The sequence below is a fragment of the Lissotriton vulgaris genome, chromosome 4_1 (assembly GCF_964263255.1).
Source record: "Lissotriton vulgaris chromosome 4_1, aLisVul1.2, whole genome shotgun sequence".
Classification (NCBI taxonomy): Eukaryota; Metazoa; Chordata; class Amphibia; order Caudata; family Salamandridae; genus Lissotriton; species Lissotriton vulgaris.
Window position 1 is genome coordinate 922,208,063 of NC_141691.1, and position 22,042 is coordinate 922,230,104.

Genomic DNA, 22,042 nt, shown 5'->3' on the forward strand with positions numbered 1-22,042 from the left:
AGTTCAGCGACTCCATCGCCGACCTCGCCAGCACCCACGCACTCGCTTCCACAGACTACATCCTCCTCTGGGACCTGAACTTCCACCTCGAGAACAACAACAACGCCAACTCCGCCACCCTGATTGACAACCTCGCCAACCTTGGCCTCAGACAACTCGTCATCTCACCCACCCATGCCGCCGGCCACACGTTGGACCCCGTCTTCTCCACAGGCACCCACGTCACCATTGACCACACCACCGAACTCCACTGGACCAACCACCGCTGCATCCATTTCACCTTCAAGAAACCAACCACGCACCACCGCACCCAACAGCTTCTGACTCGCTCAGAAGCGGTCGCTCCCCACGCTCCCTGCTTGACTGGTATCGTAGCGCTTTGCTGCTCACTGCTACCATCGCCAATTGCTGATTTTCCATTTGCTGATTTTCATAGCGCTTTGGTGCCTCGCATAGACTCCCATAGCGCTTTGTTGCCTCGCATTTATTTTCATAGCGCTTTGCTGCCTCGCATTGATTCCCATAGCGCTTTGTGGCCTCGCATTGATTTCCATAGCGCTTTGTGACCTGACTTATTTTCATAGCGCTTTGTGACCTGACTTATTTTCATAGCGCTTTGTTACATAGCCCACATTACGCGTGCTGCCTCTTGTGCTTGTGTGACCTTGTGGCGCTGTATTGGAAACCTCGCATTGCTGGTTAATTAATATTGTGCCTGATTGTGCCGGTGCCTCTGCCCACATCTTTGCAGTGTTTTGACTTGTGCCCCAATCTCGTCCGGTTTCGCTTTTGGCTTGCTGACATTTTGTTGTTGTGACTCCCAGCCCATCTCTACACCCCGCTCCCGCCTCCCAGCTGCCCCTCTCCCGCTCCGCCCCCTCCACTATCCACTTATGACAGATGCCTTTGTGTGCAGCGTTCACGCGCAGCGATCGCGCCCTATGCGCGCCGATGGTGCGCCAAAGGTAAGCCTGTCTACGCCAGTCCACTCCTGGACCGCGCCCAGCGCCAGACCCCCTGGCCCCCGCAAAAACCATTCCGCCCGCATAACATACGACGCCGCAACCCTCTCAGCCCTTAACCCCGGCCGCCCACCAAAATGCTACCAAGCAGCCCCAGGACCCTTTGCCTGCCACTCCTGCAAGTTCGACTGCACCAAGACCACACTCAGAGGCACCCTCATCTACAAACCACCAGGAACCCGCATACAATTCAGCGAAGACATCGCTGACTTCATCAGCCCACATGCCCTCCCCTCCGAGAACTAGATTCTACTGGGAGACCTCAACTTCCACCTGGAAAAGAACAACGACAGCAACACCACCACCCTTCTGGACAACCTGGCCAACCCCGGACTCGAACAACTCGTCAATACCCCCACCCACTATGCCGGACACACGCTCAACCCAATCTTCACCTCCAGCAAGCACATCTCCTTCGATCACACCACAGCTCTCCATTGGACGGACCACAGCTGCGTTCACTTCAACTACAAAAAAACCACGACCCACGCCAAATCCACAATCTCCAAACAGAGCTCCGACGCTAACCACCTAGAGTGCATCCTGCTCAACACCCGCTCGGTCCACAGACACTCCATCAAACTCTTGAACCTACTCGACACTACATCGCCGGACGTCGCCTTCCTTACAGAAACCTGGATGAACGCCTCATCAGCTCCCGACATCGCCATAGCCATCCCGGACGGCTACAAAATCATCCAAAAGGACCGCACCCACCAAACAGGAGGAGGAATCGCCATTGTCCATAAGAACACCATCCGCATCACGACCAGTTCCGACGATAACCTCGCTACCGCCGAACACCTCCACTTTCAGATCAACACCGACCCCAAGACCACACTCAGAGGCACCCTCATCTACAAACCACCAGGACCCCGCACACAATTCAGTGAAGACATCGCTGACTTCATCAGCCCACATGCCCTCCCCTCCGAGAACTACATTCTACTGGGAGACCTCAACTTCCACCTGGAAAAGAACAACAACAGCAACACCACAACCCTTCTGGACAACCTGGCCAACCCCGGACTTGAACAACTCGTCAATACCCCCACCCACTATGCCGGACACACGCTCGACCCAATCTTCACCTCCAGCAAGCACATCTCCTTCAATCACACCACAGCTCTCCATTGGACGGACCACGGCTGCGTTCACTTCAACTACAAAAAAACCACGACTCACAATCCCCCACAACCTATTCCTCGAAGAAACTGGAACAAAATTACCACTGACCAGCTCTTCACATCGCTTCACCAAAACCTTCCTGCCAAATCATCGGACCCAAACCAAGCAGCCACCAACCTCACACAATGGATCACCCACAGCGCTGATGAACTAGCACCCTTGAAAAACCATCAAATCAAGCAAGGTAGCAAAAAAGCCCCCTGGTTCAACGATGACCTTAAGAAATCCAAGAAGTTCTGTCGTACCCTCGAGAAAGCCTGGAGAAAAAACCCACCCACGGACAACCTGGCCACCTTCATAAACACCACCCACAAACACCACCAACTGATCCGATCCACCAAGAAATCAGCATTCAAGGATCGACTTGATAACAACGCCCAAAACAGCAAGGAACTATTCAACATCGTCAAAGAATTTATCAACCCCACCGCCGGCGCCAACGACATCACTCCCTCCCAACACCTCTGCGACTCTCTATCCTCATTCTTCCACAACAAAATCATCGACATACATAACAGCTTTGAAAACCAGTCCGAAGACCAGCCCACTTCACCCACCTCCGAACCAAAACCGCACTCTAACAACCTTAGCGCCTGGAACCCAATCACCACTGAAGACGCCATCCGCCTGATGAACTCCATCAATTCAGGATCGCCAACCAACCCATGTCCCCACCACATTTTCGACAAAGCAGACTCCATTATCGCACCCCATCTCCACGACGTCATCAACTGCTCCTTCAACTCCGCCACCTTCCCGGAAAGCTGGAAACATGCCGAACTCAGCGCCCTTCTGAAGAAACCCACAGCAGACCCCACTGAACTTAAGAACTACCGCCCCATCTTGCTCCTCCCATTTCCTGCCAAAGTCATTGAGAAAGCCGTCAATAATCAGCTCGCCGCCTTCCTTGAATCCAACAAATCCCTCGACCCCTCACAGTCCGGCTTCCGAGCCAAACATAGCACTGAAACCACCCTCATCGCAGCAACAGACGACATTCGAACTCTACTGGACAACGGAGAAACAGCCGCCCTCATCCTACTGGACCTCTCCGCAGCCTTTGACACAGTCTGTCATAGCACCCTCATACAACGCCTCGACAATGTCGGAATACAAGGAAAAGCATTAGACTGGATCTTCTCGTTCCTCGCCGGAAGAACACAAAGAGTCTGCCTCCCCCCTTTCAAATCAGAGGCCACGGAATGCATCTGCAGCGTACCACAAGGATCATCACTCAGTCCCACCCTCTTCAACGTATACATGAGTCCCCTCGCATCCATCGCACGCCAACACAACCTCAACATCATCTCCTACGCAGACGGCACCCAGCTGATCCTCTCACTCACCAAAGACCCAAACACCGCCAAAACCAACTTACACGAAGGAATGAAAGAAGTAGCCGAGTGGATGAAGAACAGCCGTTTAAAACTAAACTCAGACATAATGGAAGTCCTCATCCTAGGTTCATCCCCCTCTGCCTGGGACGACTCATGGTGGCCACCGGCCCTGGGAACCGCACCCATACCTAAGGATCACATACGTAACCTGGGCTTCATCCTGGACTCCTCCCTCTCGATGACCAGACAAGTCAACGCCGTCTCATCATCATGTTTCAACATCCTACGCATGCTTTAAAAAATCTTCCGCTGGATCCCCACCGAAACAAGAAAGACGGTCACCCACGCACTGGTCACAAGCCGTCTGGATTACAGAAATACCCTCTATGCCGGAACCACAGCCACACTACAGAAAAAACTCCAACGCATCCAAAACGCCTCAGCCAGACTCATACTGGACATCCCCAGTCAAGCTCACATCGCCGGTCACCTGAAAGACCTCCACTGGCTCCCCGTCAACAAGAGATCAACGTTCCGTCTCCTCACCCACGCACACAAAGCCCTCTACAACTTAGGACCCGAATGCCTCAACACACGACTGTCCTACTACACCCCCACCCGCCATCTACGATCGTTCAATCAAGCCCTTGCCGATATTCCGCGCATCCATAAATCCACCATGGGGGGTAGATCCTTCTCCTACTTAGCGGCCAAAACCTGGACTTCTGTCCCCACCCACCTCCGCCTTACACAAAACCACCTCTCCTTCAGAAAGCAACTAAAAACGTGGATATTCGATAAGTAAAGCACCCCCCTTCCCTCAAGCGCCTGGAGACCTTCTGGGTGAGTAGTGTGCTATACAAATATCTGAACTTGAACTTGAACCTTGCCGCTGCTGGAGCATAGTCTCCAAAGACCAGCTGATCACCACCCTTGCCCAGAACCCATCCGTCGACCCCACCAACCCAGACGCCGCAGCCTGCAACCTCAGACAGTGGATCGACGACTGCGCCAAAACCCTCGCCCGCTCGAGAAACCATCCAACAGCCACGCCAGCAAGAGAGCCACCGGGTTCATCGACGAGCGCCAGACCTCCAAACCCGCATGCCGGAACCTGGAGAACATAATGCTCCACGAACGCACACCGGACAGCCACGCAGCCCACAAGGACGCCACCCGCAGACATCACCACCTCAACAGTTTTTAATGATTTAAATATCCGCACCTGCAGACAGGCGGCGACAAGTTGGATGGGCGCCGCATCAAACATTTTAATATGTAGGGGATAAAATGTATGATAGCGGTAGAAAGCTTACTTATAAAAGTGGGCAAAGACTGAAGGCTCGGTGCCACAAAGGAACTAAGTAGAATTTTTATGAACTGAAAAAGTTTTTTTTTTTTTAAATGAAATGTGTGTTTGATATGCTTTATGGTTTGTGAAAACCAAATAAAGTTATTTTTGACTAACTGACGGACACCTTATCAGATTAGCCAAGAGATCCTCCTTCAAAGACCACTTGGATAACAATGCACACGACAACAAGAAGCTCTTCAGCATCATAAAGGAACTCTCCAACCCCAGCACCAACGCCAACGACATCCCGCCTTCACAAGATCTGAGTGACTCACTAGCCATCTTCTTCCACCGCAAGATCGCTGACATCCACAACAGCTTCAACACTACGACCACCCCGACTACACCAGACTCCACCTCCCCAGTGAACACTATCAGCGCTAACCGCCTGACCTCCTGGTCCAACATCAATGAGGACTAGACACGCAGGTCATGAACTCCATCCACTCAGGATCTCCGTCAGACCCGTGCCCACACCACGTATTCAACAAAGCAGACGCAGCCATCGCACCCCAACTATGGAAGGTCATCAACATCTCCTTCAAAACAGCGACATTCCCGGAAAGCTGGAAGCACGCCGAAATCAACGTCCTCCTCAAGAAGCCCATGGCGGACCCTAAGGACCTCAAGAACTTCCGGCCCATCTCCCTGCTCCCGTTCCCGGCAAAGGTCATCGAAAAAATCGTAAACAGGCAATTGGCCCACCACCTGGAAGACAACAACATCTTGGACCCGTCCCAGTCCGGATTCAGACGAAACCACAGCACCGAGCCAGCCCTCATCGCCACCACAGACGACATCAGGCACCAACTAGACAATGGCGAAACATCAGCCCTCATGCTCCTGGACCTGTCAGCCGCCTTCGACACGGTCTGCCATCGCACTCTAAAGACACGCCTCCTAGAAGCCGTAATCCAAGAGAAGGCCCTTGACTGGACCATGCCCTTCCTCTCCGCCAGAACCCAGAGCGTCCGCCTCCCACCCTTCCAATCCGAACCCACCAACATCATCTGCGGCGTGCCCCAGGGCCATCTCTCAGCCCGACGCTGTTCAACTTCTACATGACCCCCCTCGCACAAGTGGCCCACCATCACAACCTCAACATCATCACCTACGCCGACACCCAGCTAATCCTCTCTCTCACCAAGGACCCACACACCGCCAAAACCAACCTCCACGAGGGAATGAAGGCCGTCGCCGACTGGATGAGGAGCAGCCGTCTGAATCTGAACTCGGACAAGACGGAGGTCCTCATCCTCGGACCCACCCCCTCAGCCTGGGATGACTCCTGGTGGCCGACTACACTGGAAACAGCACCAACACGCACCGACCACGCACCCAACCTAGGATTCACCCTCGACTCCTCCCTCTCCATGTCTAAGCAGGTCAATGCCGTCTCCTCCTCCTGCTACAACACCCTCCGCATGCTCCACAGGATCTACAAGTGGATCCCAACCGAAACAAAAAGAACAGTGACACAGGCCCTCGTCAGCACAAGACTGGACTACGGCAACGCACTCTAAGCAGGAATCCCAGCCAAACACCTACGACGACTACAACTCATCCAAAATGCCTCCGCCCGACTGATCGCCAACGTCCCCCGCCGCAGCCACATCACCCCCCACCTGAGAGACCTACACTTGCTCCCCATCGACAAGAGGATCACCTTCAAACTCCTCACCCATGCACACAAAGCACTCCAAAACGCCGGACCAGCCTACCTGAACAGCAGACTCAGCTTCTACACCCCCACCCGCCAGCTCCGCTCCGCCAGCCTCGCCCCTGCCGTTGTCCCCCGCATCCAACGAACGACCTCCGGCGGCAGATCCTTCTCCTACCTCGCCGCAAAGACCTGGAACACCCTCCCTACCCACATACGGCAGACCCAAGACCTACTCACCTTCAGAAGACTCCTCAAGACCTGGCTCTACGAGCAGTAGCAGCACCTTCCCCCCCTCGCCATAGCGCTTTGAGACCCTCACGGGTAAGTAGTGCGCTTTACAAGTACTCTGATTGATTGATTGATTGATTGATTGATTGGGTGCTTGGACTAGGGCTATGATTGGCTGTAAGGTCCTGGTCTCCTATTGGTTCTAGATTTTAGGGCTAGTGTTGTGATTGGATAGTGTTAGGGCTAGGGTTCCCATTGGCTGAAGGGGTCCCCTGATTACTATGGCTATAAAAGGTCAGGGTTAGGGTGTCTCAGCCCGGGCGTCTCAGCTAAGGGCGGAGAGGACAAGGGCAGCTGCCTGTTTGAGCCTGTTAAGGGCGTAGAGGACAACGGCAGCTGCCTGTTTGGGCCTGTTTGAGACTGACCAGGGCCAGAGATGCTGCCCATTTTCCCATTTAGAATACCCAGCCCACAATTTCCACATCTAAAAACTTAAGGTACTTATGGATCTGTATATATATCACTTTATTCTAATTTACCATTTCCAATGCACTACCCTATCTCTCAGCCTATGCATCTATCAATATATCCTCTACATCCACTCACATTTATCCCAAACCCCATACCACTATTATGATCCTCAAAATAACCCCTTCTTGACTCTCTCCTACTCTACCCCTCCTTGTATCATCTGACACCTCTTTCTACAATACCTATCCCCCAAAACAAACCTTTCTAAACTCTTACCTCTGACTCCTCCCCTCTAAAACTCCTCTTTACTCATCCAAAAGCCTCTTCCTACTGCTAAGACATAAAAACAAAAATAAAAAAAACCTTCATTCTTTTATCCCTCCACTATCCCTTTCAATAAAAATGAACAGACTAACATGTTCACTTCTCAAATCCATATTCAACTATACTAATTCACCACTAATCCTTTATGGGTTCCGGAGTGGCATGCTTCAATGCCCCATCAGGGGTAACAAGTGCTATAGGAATACAAACCTTTATTCCCCTTATATCCCTCCGCTATCCTTCTCACTCCAAATAACTGACTAATATCCACCACTGAGATTACTTTTATATTTCACCATACTAATTCACCACTAATCCTTTATGGGCTTCCGGAGTAGCGTGCTTCAACACCCCATTAGGGCTATATAAATACAAAGCTTTTTTCCTCCTCTATCCTCTGGCTATCATTCCAAATCCAAATAACTGACTAACCTATCAACCACTTAAAATGTACTTGCATGTTTCACTATACTAATTCATCACTATCCTTTATGGGTCCCGGAGTAGAGTGCTACTTGCCGAAAAAGCGCTTTGACGCCTCGTCAGGGGTAGTAAGCGCTATATAAATGCAATTACAATACAATACAATTGCTGCCACTGAGAGAAATATCTCAAATTAGTCTTCAGCTTACGGTTCCAGCTATCTGGCTAGTCTGTTGCTGCATGAAAGGAATATGTGGCGATATCTCCTGTGTGACTGCAGAGCGCTGCTGTGCAGAAGGAAGCTAAACACTGCAGCTCTGCTCAGAAAAGAAGGCTGAATTAATCATTTATGTTAGAGGATTATTGTAGCAAGACGGGGACTGCTGAGTTCTGATTACTGAGTACTGAAGGAGTGCACTTGTGTATTGTGTTATCTATGGTGACTGGAGCAAGGTACTCAAGGGATGTTTACCTTCGGCAGCCCTGTGTGGCAACTGCTATGACAGCACCTAAGCAATCCTGTGTTTAACAAGCTCAAGAATCAATCAATCATGACCCACCTGGATGGCAAGAAAGCAGGAAGATCACACATTTAGAAAAACCTTAAAGAGAGAGGATGGACTCGACCATCAAGACCCTGACAGCTGGATACGCATGAAGCCTGGGGAAGCAACCAGCAGGTAGATTCCCCAAGGCTGAATGTAAGACCCAGCTCTCAGTTGTGCAGATGAATTCTCAAAATCAGACCCACTAACTCCTGAATAAACAGTAAGCGGGTGAAACACAGTGAGCCACCACGGTAGGGTTAACCATAATGATGGAGAAGTCTCGTCCCACTCCTCAGAGTCAATCACAGAAAAATACAATTATAATGAAACAATATCATTTGATTTTTCCTTGACTGATTCTGACATGTTTGCAGGGCGGGCCAGGCCATGGCAGACAGGTGGTGGCACTTGGAAGTGTGCATGTATGTTTGGTAGGTCATCCTAGGACGGCCAAACATACCATATGCACTTCTAATTCTCCAAACAAGCTGTGTTTACAGCCGGGTTGGAGAAATGACTCAGGCTCACAGGCAGTGTCTGATTGGCAGAGCAGGCCGCTCAGACCAATCCTGGCGCTGCTCTCCTAGGGCTGGTTGAGCAGCTGCGGGAACAAGGTACGTCTTTTTTATAATTGTTTTTTTTCCTTCCCCTCCCTCCCCTTCGTGTTGTGGTGGCCACCACTGGGGTGAACAACCCTGTGGGCAAGTTTTTGGTGCAGGTTGAAACTCTGTTTTAATAGGTCAAAATTGCTCATTACATTGTCCAATAGCCTCTCAATCAAGTCTTACACTTTACAACCATGAATTTAAAGCATAGCCTGTATTCGTGGAAGCCCAAAGGGACTTTGAAGCACTAACCAAACACCTGCTCATTCATACCTGTTTCCAACTAGCCATCAATTGTAGTACTGTCCAGAGTAGGCGAAGTACACTTTTGGGTAGTTATTATCAGGAAGAGAATGTAATGTAATGTAATGTATAGGCATTTATATAGCGCACTACTTACCCGGAGGGTCCCAAGGCGCTTCGACCGCTGCGAAACCATTCCTGGCTTCCCTGAGAGATAGTCCCTTAATGGGTATCTCCAGGGTGAGACCAGGCATCCCCGGCAGTCTGGTGGGGCCGTTAGTGAAGATGAGGCAAGCTAATGCCCAGAGTTGCCGAGTGTGATCGCTGATCAGAGTGGGCACCGAGGCGAGAGAATTACCGAGTCCGCTGACCCTGGTCCAGAAACCTGCCGCATCGGGAATCGAACCCTGGTCCCAGGCCGTCCTCTGCTCTCGGGTCTGCCGCCTCTAACCAGTGAGCCACGCCCGATAGTGGCAGACTTACATGAAACATTACCTCACCCCTGCATGTGAACAGTCGGGTTCTGTCGTGCAATGGCAGGAGCACATCTATATACATTTCCAGCATATGCTATACAGTCACCGGCAATGTGATTTTCCCTCTAGCACAAGAATTCCATTGAGGTTTTCTGGATTCTGGTGAAGCTCTACAAATGTTCATGAAACACATCAATGTATGTCCTTTAAAGCAGGCAGGACATCTGATACGGTTGTGAGCCCCCTCCCGTAAAGATCACTGATAATACAGACACAGACCAACTGTTCTAGGTGTTGGGAGCCTCAAGCCTTGATAATTGGGGCTACTTACAGACCATACAGAAACAGACAGATATCAGCATTTAAGTGGCAATTGCTAACAATGAGCAATAGACTGACCCAATGCCCACTCTACTACATCTTGGTACTGTACACAGTAGTTTTTTATATATAAAACAGCTAAAGCTGTGTGTAAGCAAGTACTAACAAACACAGATAAATCTCTATGCATGATGCCCGATCTACAAATATTAAGCATTGTCAATATCAGAAGGTCTGCTCTGGCTTCAAGCCTTTTGACTGTCGATGCTGGTTATGTTTGTTTCTTTTTTTTGTGCAAAACATTATGTTGGTGAAGTTGCTGAGCCCTCGTAAATCCAATATAAAACATCGGCTTAAAGCTGAAACAGGTTCCGGTTCAAAAAGCACGCACTGCCATAGTAGTCCTTGGCACTGAGGAAACTGCTTTCCTGAATGCTATTGTGGATGGAAAAAATGTGAATGACAAACACAGACCAAAGAATGAATAGGGCTACAAAAGTATCCTTTTTCCAAAGCTCCCACCTCCCACAGCTGGAACATCAACCAGTCCTGAAATTTCAGAAACGACCAAACAGTGAACTTTTATGTTAAGTGGGAAGCAAGCAGAAAGTTGTTATAGGTCACTGACTGAATATAAAAAGACGTACAGCATAACAAAACCACACTCCCACCATAACCTAAGGAGTAGCCATGCAGCGGCTTCTTGAAACATCATGCACGCATGTATGCGGGCAACAGCCAGGGCGTGGGCGTTTGTGTTGTAACGTAAAGCGAGTTGTTGAGACGTTTGCAGACTGCAGTGCATTTCTTTATCGAGCCCTGGCTCATTTTATGAGTCTGCACGTGCTGTGTATGGGAAGCCCAGATCCTGTGTGTGGACAGACGGGCCCTCTCTCGTGAGACTCCTTCCCACCCCTCATGGCGGACCTGGTCGCTGTCATCTGGTCAGGGGCGCGGCAGGCTGGGCTCTGCATTGTGCTGCGCTTGGAATCCATTAACAGCTTGGCCTTTCCCCCAGAAGAGGAAGAATGAATGGAGACGAAGCCTGCTTTGCTCCTCCCCCTCGGACCACTATGCACCCTCCCCTCCTGCTTCATTCAGCTTAGAGCGAGGACGACACCGGCCCCGCCGCTGCTGCGGTATCGACCCCCGCGAGGAGCTGCGCGCGAGCCGAGGGGGCTCCCCAATGTCACGTGATCTGAGTGAGCCAGCATGGAGGCGCACTCGCCTATACAAGGGGTGACTAAACACACAACTTAGCGAAATAATCAGTACATATAAAACTGACGCTACACAGAAGCACGTTCCAATAATCCATTCTCAAAGACACCTCACATAGCAAAATCGTAAAAGTTATATAGCATTATAAATGTTAATCTGTGCAATACTGAACATAAACAAATAATAAAATCACGTTAACCAAACACCATCCTGTGTGGCTAGTAAAACCTGTCACTCCATTGAGTGGAAGATAATAATTCAATTATATATAAAAAGGTTACTGCCCGCGCTTAACTGCAGCTGGTCGCTTCACAGTCCACGATTTATAATAGTTCAGCACATAATAAAACCGTAATAGCATTCACCAGCGTTTAAACAGCCAGGACCATGCCACACAGCGTAACTATTCAAGATTTACAAGGTAGACGCTATCCAAGAACTGAAGGAGGCGGGAATAATTCTGATAGGGGAAGGTAGGCCTACTGTGCGTTAACATCTCCTACACAAAGTGTCAAGGTCAGCTGCATGTTTTCAATGCACTCTAAAATAAGCGGTTTTATGACATACTATGTTTAGTTATAGGTCTAAACACTTATCGTTGTTCATCTAGTTTTATGTCTAGTGTTACTTCCGTTCAGGTTCTCATTATTACAACCGCACCCTTCTAGGTTTTTGTATAAGTTAGGCTTAGTCTCTTAAACTTAAGTACAAGGCTGATACAGCTGATTTATGGCACCACCATAAGAGGACATTAGACTGCAGTAAATTGCCTCAAAATTTGCCTATTTGCAATCAAAGGGAAGCGACCATAGGGGAAACGGTCATTTTGCCTGGGACTCAGATGTTTGCTATGGACCCACTCATTTATAACTTTCATGTCTCCATCTCTCAAAAGAGAAGGTTTTCCATGTTTGAACAGTTTTTCAGTGCCACCCTCGCACTTTTGTTAAGTTCAGCAACTTTAACGGGGCACCCAAGGACAAGATATGATGCCCTATACCCTAATTTTTTAAGTAAACAGGCCAGTCGATCGCTCCTTCATCATAGCAAGGATAGATAAATAACAAAGCTAGGGTATTCTTACTTTGGCTCTATTCACTCAAGCTTGTGCACACTTTAGCTTTTATTCACCACTTTCCCATGATAACTGCAACTTGGAGTAAATTCATGTACATATTAATGGTGTGTTTTTACCCTGTGTTTCCTGAATAAAAAGATGAGGCCAGGTACGTTTCGCATTAATCAATGATATTTATGTCCAGGCATATTATTCCACTTTGATTACGATTCCAGACTCAGTTTCCTGTTTTTTATCTTCTGCAAGACATCATGTAAATTTAGGTGAGGCATCTCCTAGGATTCTTCCAAGGTTTGCACCTCAATTGTCGCTCCCAACATTTCACCGAGGACGCTGGGGCTGGATAGGTCACACCCACTGCCAGACCCGCATCAAGCACCACCAGGCAAGCCATGGCTTGCAACCCTCAAGGGAAAAAGAAAAGAGGAAGGCCAAGAAACACCCGGCGCAAGGCCTTGAGGTTGACTGCAAGGAGATGGCTTACACCTGGAGTCAGACTACAAGAAAAGCCTAGGACAGAGTTGGCTGGAGAGTGCTGGTTAATGGCCTATACCCCAGGAGGGGCAATAGGCATAAGTAACTGTTCACCGGCCCCTTAATGCACCATGCTCACTAGAGATTTGCCACACTGTTACACTTTGCTATTTGTCAATGAGCTTCTTTGGTAAGAGGCATGCTTTGGAGTTTCAATAACTTAAGCCAGCTAAGCAGAGGTAGCATTTCAATGTCTACCCATATAAACGCACATCTATTTATTTTTAATTTGGGAATTTGAAGGGTGAGACTGTGGTCTCTGCCTTAATCTACCATGAAATATAGCAGAAGGAGATGAAAAGGGCTGTTCAAAGAAAGAAGCAAATAACCACGTTTTCAGATTTTTCTGACAGAAAACACATTTGGGAGTCTCGAGGGCGGGTGAGCTCCCTTCCAATGTACACATTCTGTGGTCATCCCTCCAGTTACGCACCAAGAATTGTCTTCAGACACCTTTGTTCCTCAGGAGGTAAAGTTTTTCGAGAAGAGTAAATTATTGGATCTCAACTGTACTGTTGTGGCCAGAGAGTTGACTTCAAAGTAAGTCCGTGGGCGATGATTTAACTGAAAATGTGCCCATTCTGATAGGGGTACTTAGTGCGCCATCGATTTGCTACGTCGTTACATTTGCCTCCTGTACTAAAATGGATTAGGTTCATGTCATACCATATATTTTGCCCAGATAACCGTAGGCCACTACCGTGTCTAGATGCAGGTGGGCTTCTAATGCAACACACCTCCTTTTCGAGAACTTTCCTTCACAGTGATCTTCAAGTTTGAATGCATGTAGGAATAATGCTGTCCAAGACAAGGTTTTCAACACTCTTTGTAACTTTGTATAGTTCTTGCTGAGTTATCCCAAAAGTTAAATCGGTAATTTCAGCTCTTCCGCCTGTGCCGCATTTAGCTTCGGATGGCGATACTTTGTTTCAATACTAAACTATACACACTCGTTTCAATCTGTCTTTCTCCAGTGAATGGGTTCATTGTGTGGCCTTCGCTGCGGGTCCCTGCATGATATTCTGTCTACAAAACCTGGCCTCCTGAAAAGGTCCAAAGTCGTTTGTTCTCTACTGCAGCAGGCACTACATAGGTACGCAGTGAAGAGATATAGTTAATTTTCCTATGGAAAGATTCGGTAAACGAGGCAGGAATAATTCGTTTTTTTTTTTATTCTGATGAAGAGCACTGGTCCTGTCTCAGTTACACATATTTGGCTAATTCCCAGGCTCAAAGTGTGCAACTAAGTTGACGTGGGAGTCCTACTTAGTATAAGGAAGCACTGTGTCGCCTCTAGGCACTAAAAGAACGAAAAGGTGGCTTTTATGCTCGTGGAAGCTGTTTCAAAGGAAACAAGGTGTCCATGGTTGTTCGAGCTGCAAGCACATCCTGGCAGTGCGCCTCGGTACTGCCTAGGAGAGGGCGGCGACCAAGCGCTACTTCTGATTTTTTTGTGGGCTTGCCGAGGACAAGGAGGTGCACACTTTTGGGAAACGAGAAAGAGAGACAAGAGGAAGAGACATTTGGTGCAAGTGGCGAGAGGGGTCTCGAGTTAAACTATGAGCAAACGAAGGACTCCAGTTTAGTAACTGCAGTGTTTGAGGCTATTCAACAGGAGGAGAGACTAAGCATTAAAGTAGGACTCACAAGTCTGCACATGATGGTGAGGCCAGAGTGAGTGGATAGATAGAGAATGTCTGTCATGATTCGTCTGACAAGGTGAGATAGTGACAGGAGAGAGAGTCAAAGGGAGAAGCAATAGAGAGTCCGTCATGAATGGAGGAATAGCGAGGAGAGGGGAGACCGGAAGCATCCACTGGAGTGAGGGTTGGACATTAAAGGAGTTTGTCTTTGAATGGCGGGCAGGGCGAGTAAGGGAAATACTTTGAGAGGGACTGTGAGGCATGTGGAAGGGGGATGACAGAACAGAGTCTGATGAATGGAGCAACAAGGTGACTGGTAAGGGAGGAAACAGGATAGGGTGAGGTGCGAAAGATCCGTGGCACCCTGGGACAGTGAGTTCGCAGGAGCTCTGTCTGTAGGGACAAGGTATTAGCAGTGCGTGTGACGTTAAGTACCCCTCTGGACGTGTTGATCCGCTGCCCCACGTGATCAAACTGTGTGACTCTCGCGCACAGCCTTGTCGGCCTGAATTCAGCTGCTCTTTATCTGTCAAAAGTTGGAAGCGTTTCGACACGAGAGGTTCGTCAGCACCGAGGGTTGTACCATCAAGGCATTCACACCTTATGCCACGTCCCTGCCTAGACCCATTATCCAACATGGCTGGTAGGAGCTGTCCTATCCCCGACCCTCCTGGCCTTCCTTCAGTGAGACAGGGGAGCTGGCAACAGCACAGCAACACAGCACCAATGCGCATATACACCACAGGGGTCATAGACTGGACACTGTCAGCTATGCTACACAGAATACCCAACCTGGGTCACTCACGACAGACTGAACCGAGGCCCTGGGGACAGCTCTATGGTGGGGTGCGGGGTTAGTATGGGGGTGGGTAGGGTGACGGGTCGGAGACTTCTGTAATTACCAGCCTCTTTCACCACAGTCCCAAAGCAAGGTCTGAATGGGTCTTGGGTTTTGTTCTTGGGTCTACGGTGGATGTGCGTTTTTGACTGCAGGTGTGGTTTGGTTGTCCATCCTCCAGCGTAAAGTGGGCTGACAACGTAGTGGGGTTTGGACGGGAGGGGGTCTATGTTCCAATTTTGTTGTCTACATTCATGTTAGGTGCTTACAATCCAGGGTAAGGATCTAAATAGCAGCGCAGGAGTCTGCGTTACACATCTGGATTCTAGCAATACATCGGGGAACTGCAGCCCGGTCTAGATGAGTCGACCTTCTAGTTGAAGGCCATATATTCAGGCCCCATATTCTAGTTTCTGGGTCTAAATTTATTCTCAGGAATACAAAATTTAGTTTAATGTATACTGGGTATGACCTGATACTGCATTTCAGCTGCTTCAGAGGGTTGGCAATGCCATAGAGGTAAAACCAGGGAGACACTTTAACAAACAGGATGACAGACGTGGTGTGATTGGTGCTGTATATTACATGTAGGTTGCATATCATAAATATGTTGGGTCTGCAGAACAGTTCAGAGATATACGTTTTTATTGAAGTCTTTATATTTCGGTTCAGGAACTTTTATTCCATTTTGTTGGTTCTTCATTTGTATGCCTGGAATGTGAGTTGCCATTTGGGGAGCTGCATTCCAATGGGTAACCAACCAATTAAAACGTCAATATTCCATTTGTGGCTAAGTATAACAGTTTAGGAGGCCAGCATTCCAGTCTTCATGCTTATATTCTAGTTTAGGATTATGTACACCAATTTAGGAGTCTACTTAACATTGTACCCTCATTTTTTTTAAATGTTACTTTGCAGTGTTAGTGTGTACACGTTTTCAGGTTTACATTACAGTTTTGTGAGGTAAATCACAATTTAGGGTTGATTATTCTGGTGCATAGTGACACCTTCCAATTGAAGTGTCGATATTCAAATGTATCCATCAATATTCCGGGTTAGGAGGTCTATATTCCAGTTTAGATGGGGAATTTTGAAAGTTAGTTACCTATTGTCCAGTTTCAGAGTCTTATTTAAGTTCAAGAGTGATTTTTTCCGAGTTAGGGGTCAACAGCCAAATTTAGGGACCTTTAATCTGGGTTAAGGGTCTAAATTCTGGTTTCATGGTCTACATTTCAGTTTAAGGATCTATGTTTCTGTCCAAAGTTATTCATTCCAGTTTAGAGGTCTGAATTCTTGTCTTTCTAGGCGATATATTTCCCTTTTAGGGGTCTCCATTTCATTGCATCTGTCTATATTCCAGTTTATATTATGGTGCTATTCTAGTGCACATTTACATTTGCTATCTTGCTTTCAAAGCTGAGATCCCTTTCTATAAACTCTCGTTTGTTCAGACAGATGTATATTCCAGTTTAGCAGCTCCGAATTTCAGTTTAAGGGTCTACATTCTAATTTAGTCACCCTATCCGAGTTTATACCCCTACATTCCCGTTTAGTGATCCAGTTTGGAGCTCTAAATTCCAGTTAATGGCTTACTATTATAGATTAACCCAGCGTTATGATCTACAATCTAGTTTAGTGGTCTCTATTACTGGTAACGTGTCAACCTGACAGTTGTAGTAGGATTTAATTCAGGTTTAGTAGTCTTCCCTGTCATATTTTGCTTCAGAATTGTAAGCTCCAGTCTAAGGGGTCTAGACTGCAGTTTCCACCTGCCTGGGGGATGATGTTCTGTCTCTGGCTTCAAGTGCTGTTGTCAGGCTGCACTTGGATCAAATCGAAATTTAGTCCGGTTGTAGGATGTACATTCTACTTTTGTGCTCTATTATCCAGCCCAGGGGTCATCATGCAGGCTGAAGTAGGTCTTCATCCGGATTTAGGGGTCTACACTCTAGTTTTGGGATTGTAGTCTGCTTTTTGTTTCTGGTATTTGTCTTGGGATCTAGCTTATGCTTGGGTGATGCAGTTTTGTCTCTTATTGGTGGGGGCTGCTCGCTACTGCCAAAAGGAGTCAGTGGAACCACCGTTGACCCCCCCAACTCGAAGGTGAAATGGAGAGCCAGAGCAAGCGGTTGTTGATGGAAAGTGAACGACTTTTCTGCAGCCCTGCTACCCCCTCCTAACCCAACCTCCTCCCGTGCTGCCCTCGCGGATGACCGAGGCTAACACCTTTGCCCAGCTTTGTGGTGCTATGCAGCGGCAGCCTGGCAGCTTTGAACGCAGGCGGGCGAACGCCCCCATTAAACAGCCATAGCGGGCATCTCTGTGCAGATGTAAGGTAGGTCGCTCTGCTTACCATGGCTCTGGTGGTCGGGAGGCTGCTTCCCGCGGCAGGTGCGGCGGCTGGCGGCGGCTCGGAGGGGGCCGGGGCTGGCCGCGCGCTGCTGTCCAGGGTATCAGGCTCCGCCTCCACCCGGCGCGAGGGGCGGGACGAGACCGCCCTTCGTGGCGTCACAATGGCAGGCAGAGGACGCTGCGCTCCTACGGGCTCTGGAGGGGCGGGAGCTTCGAGCGCGAGCCCCCTCTGGCCCGGGCTCGAGGCAGGAGGAGGCCCTCTACCCGGCGCGAGGTGTCGGTTTGCGTGGCTGCCTCAGGAGCACCTGCAGACAGACAGACAGACCGCACTGCTGCCCTAACAACGGCCGGGCGCGGGACCTCCTGTCACCTTGGAAATTACACACAACCAAGCAAGCAGAGGAGTCACTGTGTGGAAAACGGCAATTATTGGCCCGGTGTCGCTCTAGCAATCAGGGCTGGGGGACATCTTTGTACATGATATGCGTTGTCTTGACAAATGCACGCACTAGCATTTAGGCTGTCGGGTGGAATGCCAGCCCCCCGACCTGCAAAGCTAGTCGCACTTGAAGGTCCCATTCAAATGCATGAAACTGGACACGTGTTTTGAAGAACTCACCGGGAGCTTACTAAATTGTTCATCATACCTTCCAATTGAGGCTCAAAAATAACTTAAAGCGAGCCATGTCCAGCTGCTGCTGTACCTCTGATGGCACAAAACCCCACCGCGTGGTGGTTGTAAATTGTTGGAAAGTGGGTTATTAGTAGTGGTAAATATGCATCTACCACTGGCAATAAGGTCACTAAGACAATATAGGGCTCAAAATAGGTTCTAGAAAATGATTCCCATGCCTAGCCCATGGTAGCTTGGCTGCGAGCAGACAGGCTTACCTTCAAAGACAGGTATGTAAAGCATTTAAAAACACAAATCCAGTAAAAAATTAAGATACAACTCACAATAAAAAACCAACATCAATTTATAAAAATAGGAAATATTTTTATCTTTAAAAGGACACCAAAACGAAAAAATTCCAATGTAGAGAATTGGAGACATGAATTTTTAAAGATTTAGAACTATATAGCACAGTACGCCCCACTCGTTTTACCGACCGGCATCTCACCGGGGTGTCTGAGTCAGAAAGGACCTATTGTGGTTATTAATTGTCCTGGATGGAGGACTCAAGAAAACTAATGATTGTATATTAATTCATTACAAGAAGTTGACGTCTGGAGTACAGTGATATTGACTTATGGAATTGAGATACATTTCTAAGTCAGAGATAGGGAGGCATCAGATCTGACGAAACACGTGTTGGCTACAGTGCTATCTGGAGAGGACTTTATTATACCTCAAGAATAAATCATCGGAATTGAAAGAAGAAGGACTGGACTTTGATTTCATGATACACACTGTGTAGTGCTCAGGATAACTTGTTTGCTGTTGTAGGACCGGTTCCCTGGTCCTTTTTCTCGGGGTACAAGTGGCTGCCCTCTTCCTTGGAGCACACAAATTGAATAGTTCGCATCACATTGGCGGGATTATTAGAAAAATGTTTGCGCATAAGAGCCTTGCCACATTGTGTTTTGTTTTTCAAATTAGTTGAGCAGTTCATGGCAATGATGATACTATTTTACTTATCATTTAGGAGACCAAGCCGGTTCAGGCGCCTGAGCTCTGTGCACGTTTGTGGATCCAGTCGGTAGTTCTGAAACTTTAACACACGCGTAGACACCGAAGCGCTCCCAACTGTGCATGCCTGATTGCTGACGGCCCCTGTCCTGGTTTTCGTTGTTGCCGCAACTTGGCTGCTGAGGCCGCCGTCATACGCCTGAGGTCTGGGCTAAACCGCCTAAGCCTGCGGACCCCAAAACTTGCTCACCTAAGCCCCCGTCCCCCTGACCTGGACCCCTGGCTGTAGGGGAGCTCATTCTGGTGCTCGCACTGGCTGCGGGGCTGCTGGAGCCCGAGGCTGGGAGCGGAGGACTGAAGCTGCGGGGAAAGACAACACCCTGATTCTGGATTCCAGCGCCTGGTGGAGACAGCTGAGAGGCACGTCTAAAGTAATGAGCAGCAGACTCTGGAGAGAAGCACGGCTGAGTGAGGGGACCGCTTTGCACTCCGAGTCAGAGCCTGCTACCCTGACATCGACCCCAACCTCAGTTCTCTGCTTGTTTGAGACCACCATAGAGGCGAGTGCAGGGGCTCCCGAGCAGACACTCGAGTAAACAACGCAAGCAGGGCCGTGGGGCCGTGTCTGCTAAGAGTTTGTTTGCAGTGACTGGAGCGGCGCGAGTCTTCTCTGCGGCCCCTAGTACCCCCCTAGCCTGTGAGACACCTCCAGCGCACCTGTGTAGGGAGTGTGAGCCACGCCAGCGGCAGCAGGAGCTGCACGAGACATCCGCAACAGCTACAACAACAGAGCCCCCACAGCCTTCTCACAGTAGTGGGGGCAGCAAAATTCCACTCAGCAACGACAAGAGGATCCTGGTGAGTGCCCTGCTGGACCGGTGAGGTTGCAGAACAATCTCATACGCCCGCTGTAATTTTATTGACCAAGATTCAAACCACATTAACCACATTAACCCCTAGGGTGCCGCTCGGAGTCGTGGAAATTGACTCGCTTTTTAAAAGTGGTCCCTTTTAATAATTCATCGCTCCTGCACTGACTTGGATTGCTGCTGAATCACTAGCCAACCCTTTGCTTGAACCTTGGAGCTGCTGCTGACTGTCATCTGGGCGGTAACGGGGAGTGCGGGACTGCGAGGCCCAGAGGTCTTTGCGCTTTGTCAACTACGCGCACCTGGTTCCTCTTCCCACCCCACCTCTCCGCTGCTCCCTGCGGACCTTAAATACGACTCACGGCCCCCGCTCCGCGGGAGACGCTCGGAGTCGTGGAACTTGCCTCACTTTTTAAAAGTGGTCCCTTTTAATAATTCATCGCTCCTGCACTGCCTTGAATTGCTGCTGAATCACTAGCCAAACCTTGGTGCTGCTGCTGACTGTCATCTGGGCAGTAACGGGGAGTGCGGGACTGCGAGGCACAGAGGTCTTTGCGCTTTGTCAACTACGCGTACCTGGTGCCTCTTCCCGCACCCTCCTCTTCCTACTTAACCAACGCCCCTTACGCTACCGCGGGACGCGCTCTAGACGGAGCACGGGGCGAAGCCCTTGCAAAGGGCGGGCCGTCTAAGGCCGTCCGAGGTTGTCCGAGGCTGGGCTGGGCCCCCCTCTTTGCCCTTCGCATTTTAGACCTATTTTTCCTAATTCTAACTATTTTCCTAGTATCTGGGCCCTGTTTGTTTGTGTTACTTTACGTTAACCACCAAGACTAACTGCACCTGGCAAACCTGAGAATGACTTCGAAGCCTGGTAACGGTGGAAAAACATTTCTGGGGGGGAAGGCAAGAGGAACCTTGGATGCTTTTTTATCTAAGGCGGTCTCGAACCTGGCTCACAAAATATCTATTGTAGAGTCCCACTTGTCCTTAGAGCTGCAACAACATAAGCGCTCCTCACTAGGGGCCAGATGTATCAAGGCTTTTGCGACTCGCAAAGGCCAAAATTAGCAGAATTTTGGCCTTTGCGACTCGCAAACTGCCTTTTAGCATGATATGCTATGTATCAAAAAATCGCAATTTAAGGAATCGCAAAAAATTGCGATTCCTTATTTTGCCATAGCATTAAAGGAATCGCTATTTTTGCGATTCCTTAAATGGTATGTATGTAACTTTTTGAAATTGCAAATTTGTGTTAAGAAATCGCAAATTACCACCAACTTGTATTTGGTGGTAATTTGCGATTTCTTTTAAAAACGCCCTATTTGGCATTTGTGAGAGTGGCATGTGACACACATGCATGCCCATAGGGCATGTATGTGTGCCACATGCACACACATGTACATTTCAGGAGTGCAGCAGGGTGTCTTTGAGACACCCCTGCACCCTTGAAATAATTCACAAATTGCGATTACAAATTGCGAATTTGCAATTTGAGAATTATTGCACTATAATTCCTATGGGCCTCCTGGCCCATAGGAATGCATTGGAAATTATTCTTTATTTGCGAATTCGCAAAATGTGAATTTGCAAATAAAAAATAATAATGAATCGCTAAAAAATAGCGATTTTGTACATACATTCCCTTTTGCAAATTCTAAATAGCGATTCACAAAA

At 48.8% G+C, this 22,042-nt stretch overlaps 1 protein-coding gene across 1 annotated transcript in view; it reads right to left on the minus strand.

Annotated features, from left to right (window-relative positions):
* The window catches only part of ELOVL2 (ELOVL fatty acid elongase 2), a 560,054-nt gene extending 542,093 nt beyond the window's left edge, over positions 1-17,961 (minus strand). The window contains exon 1 of the mRNA XM_086965200.1: positions 17,871-17,961. Coding sequence (XP_086821326.1) covers positions 17,871-17,873 — 3 coding nt within the window. The 5' untranslated portion in view covers positions 17,874-17,961. The remainder of the gene's footprint in view (positions 1-17,870) is intronic.
* Positions 17,962-22,042: the final 4,081 nt, after the last annotated feature.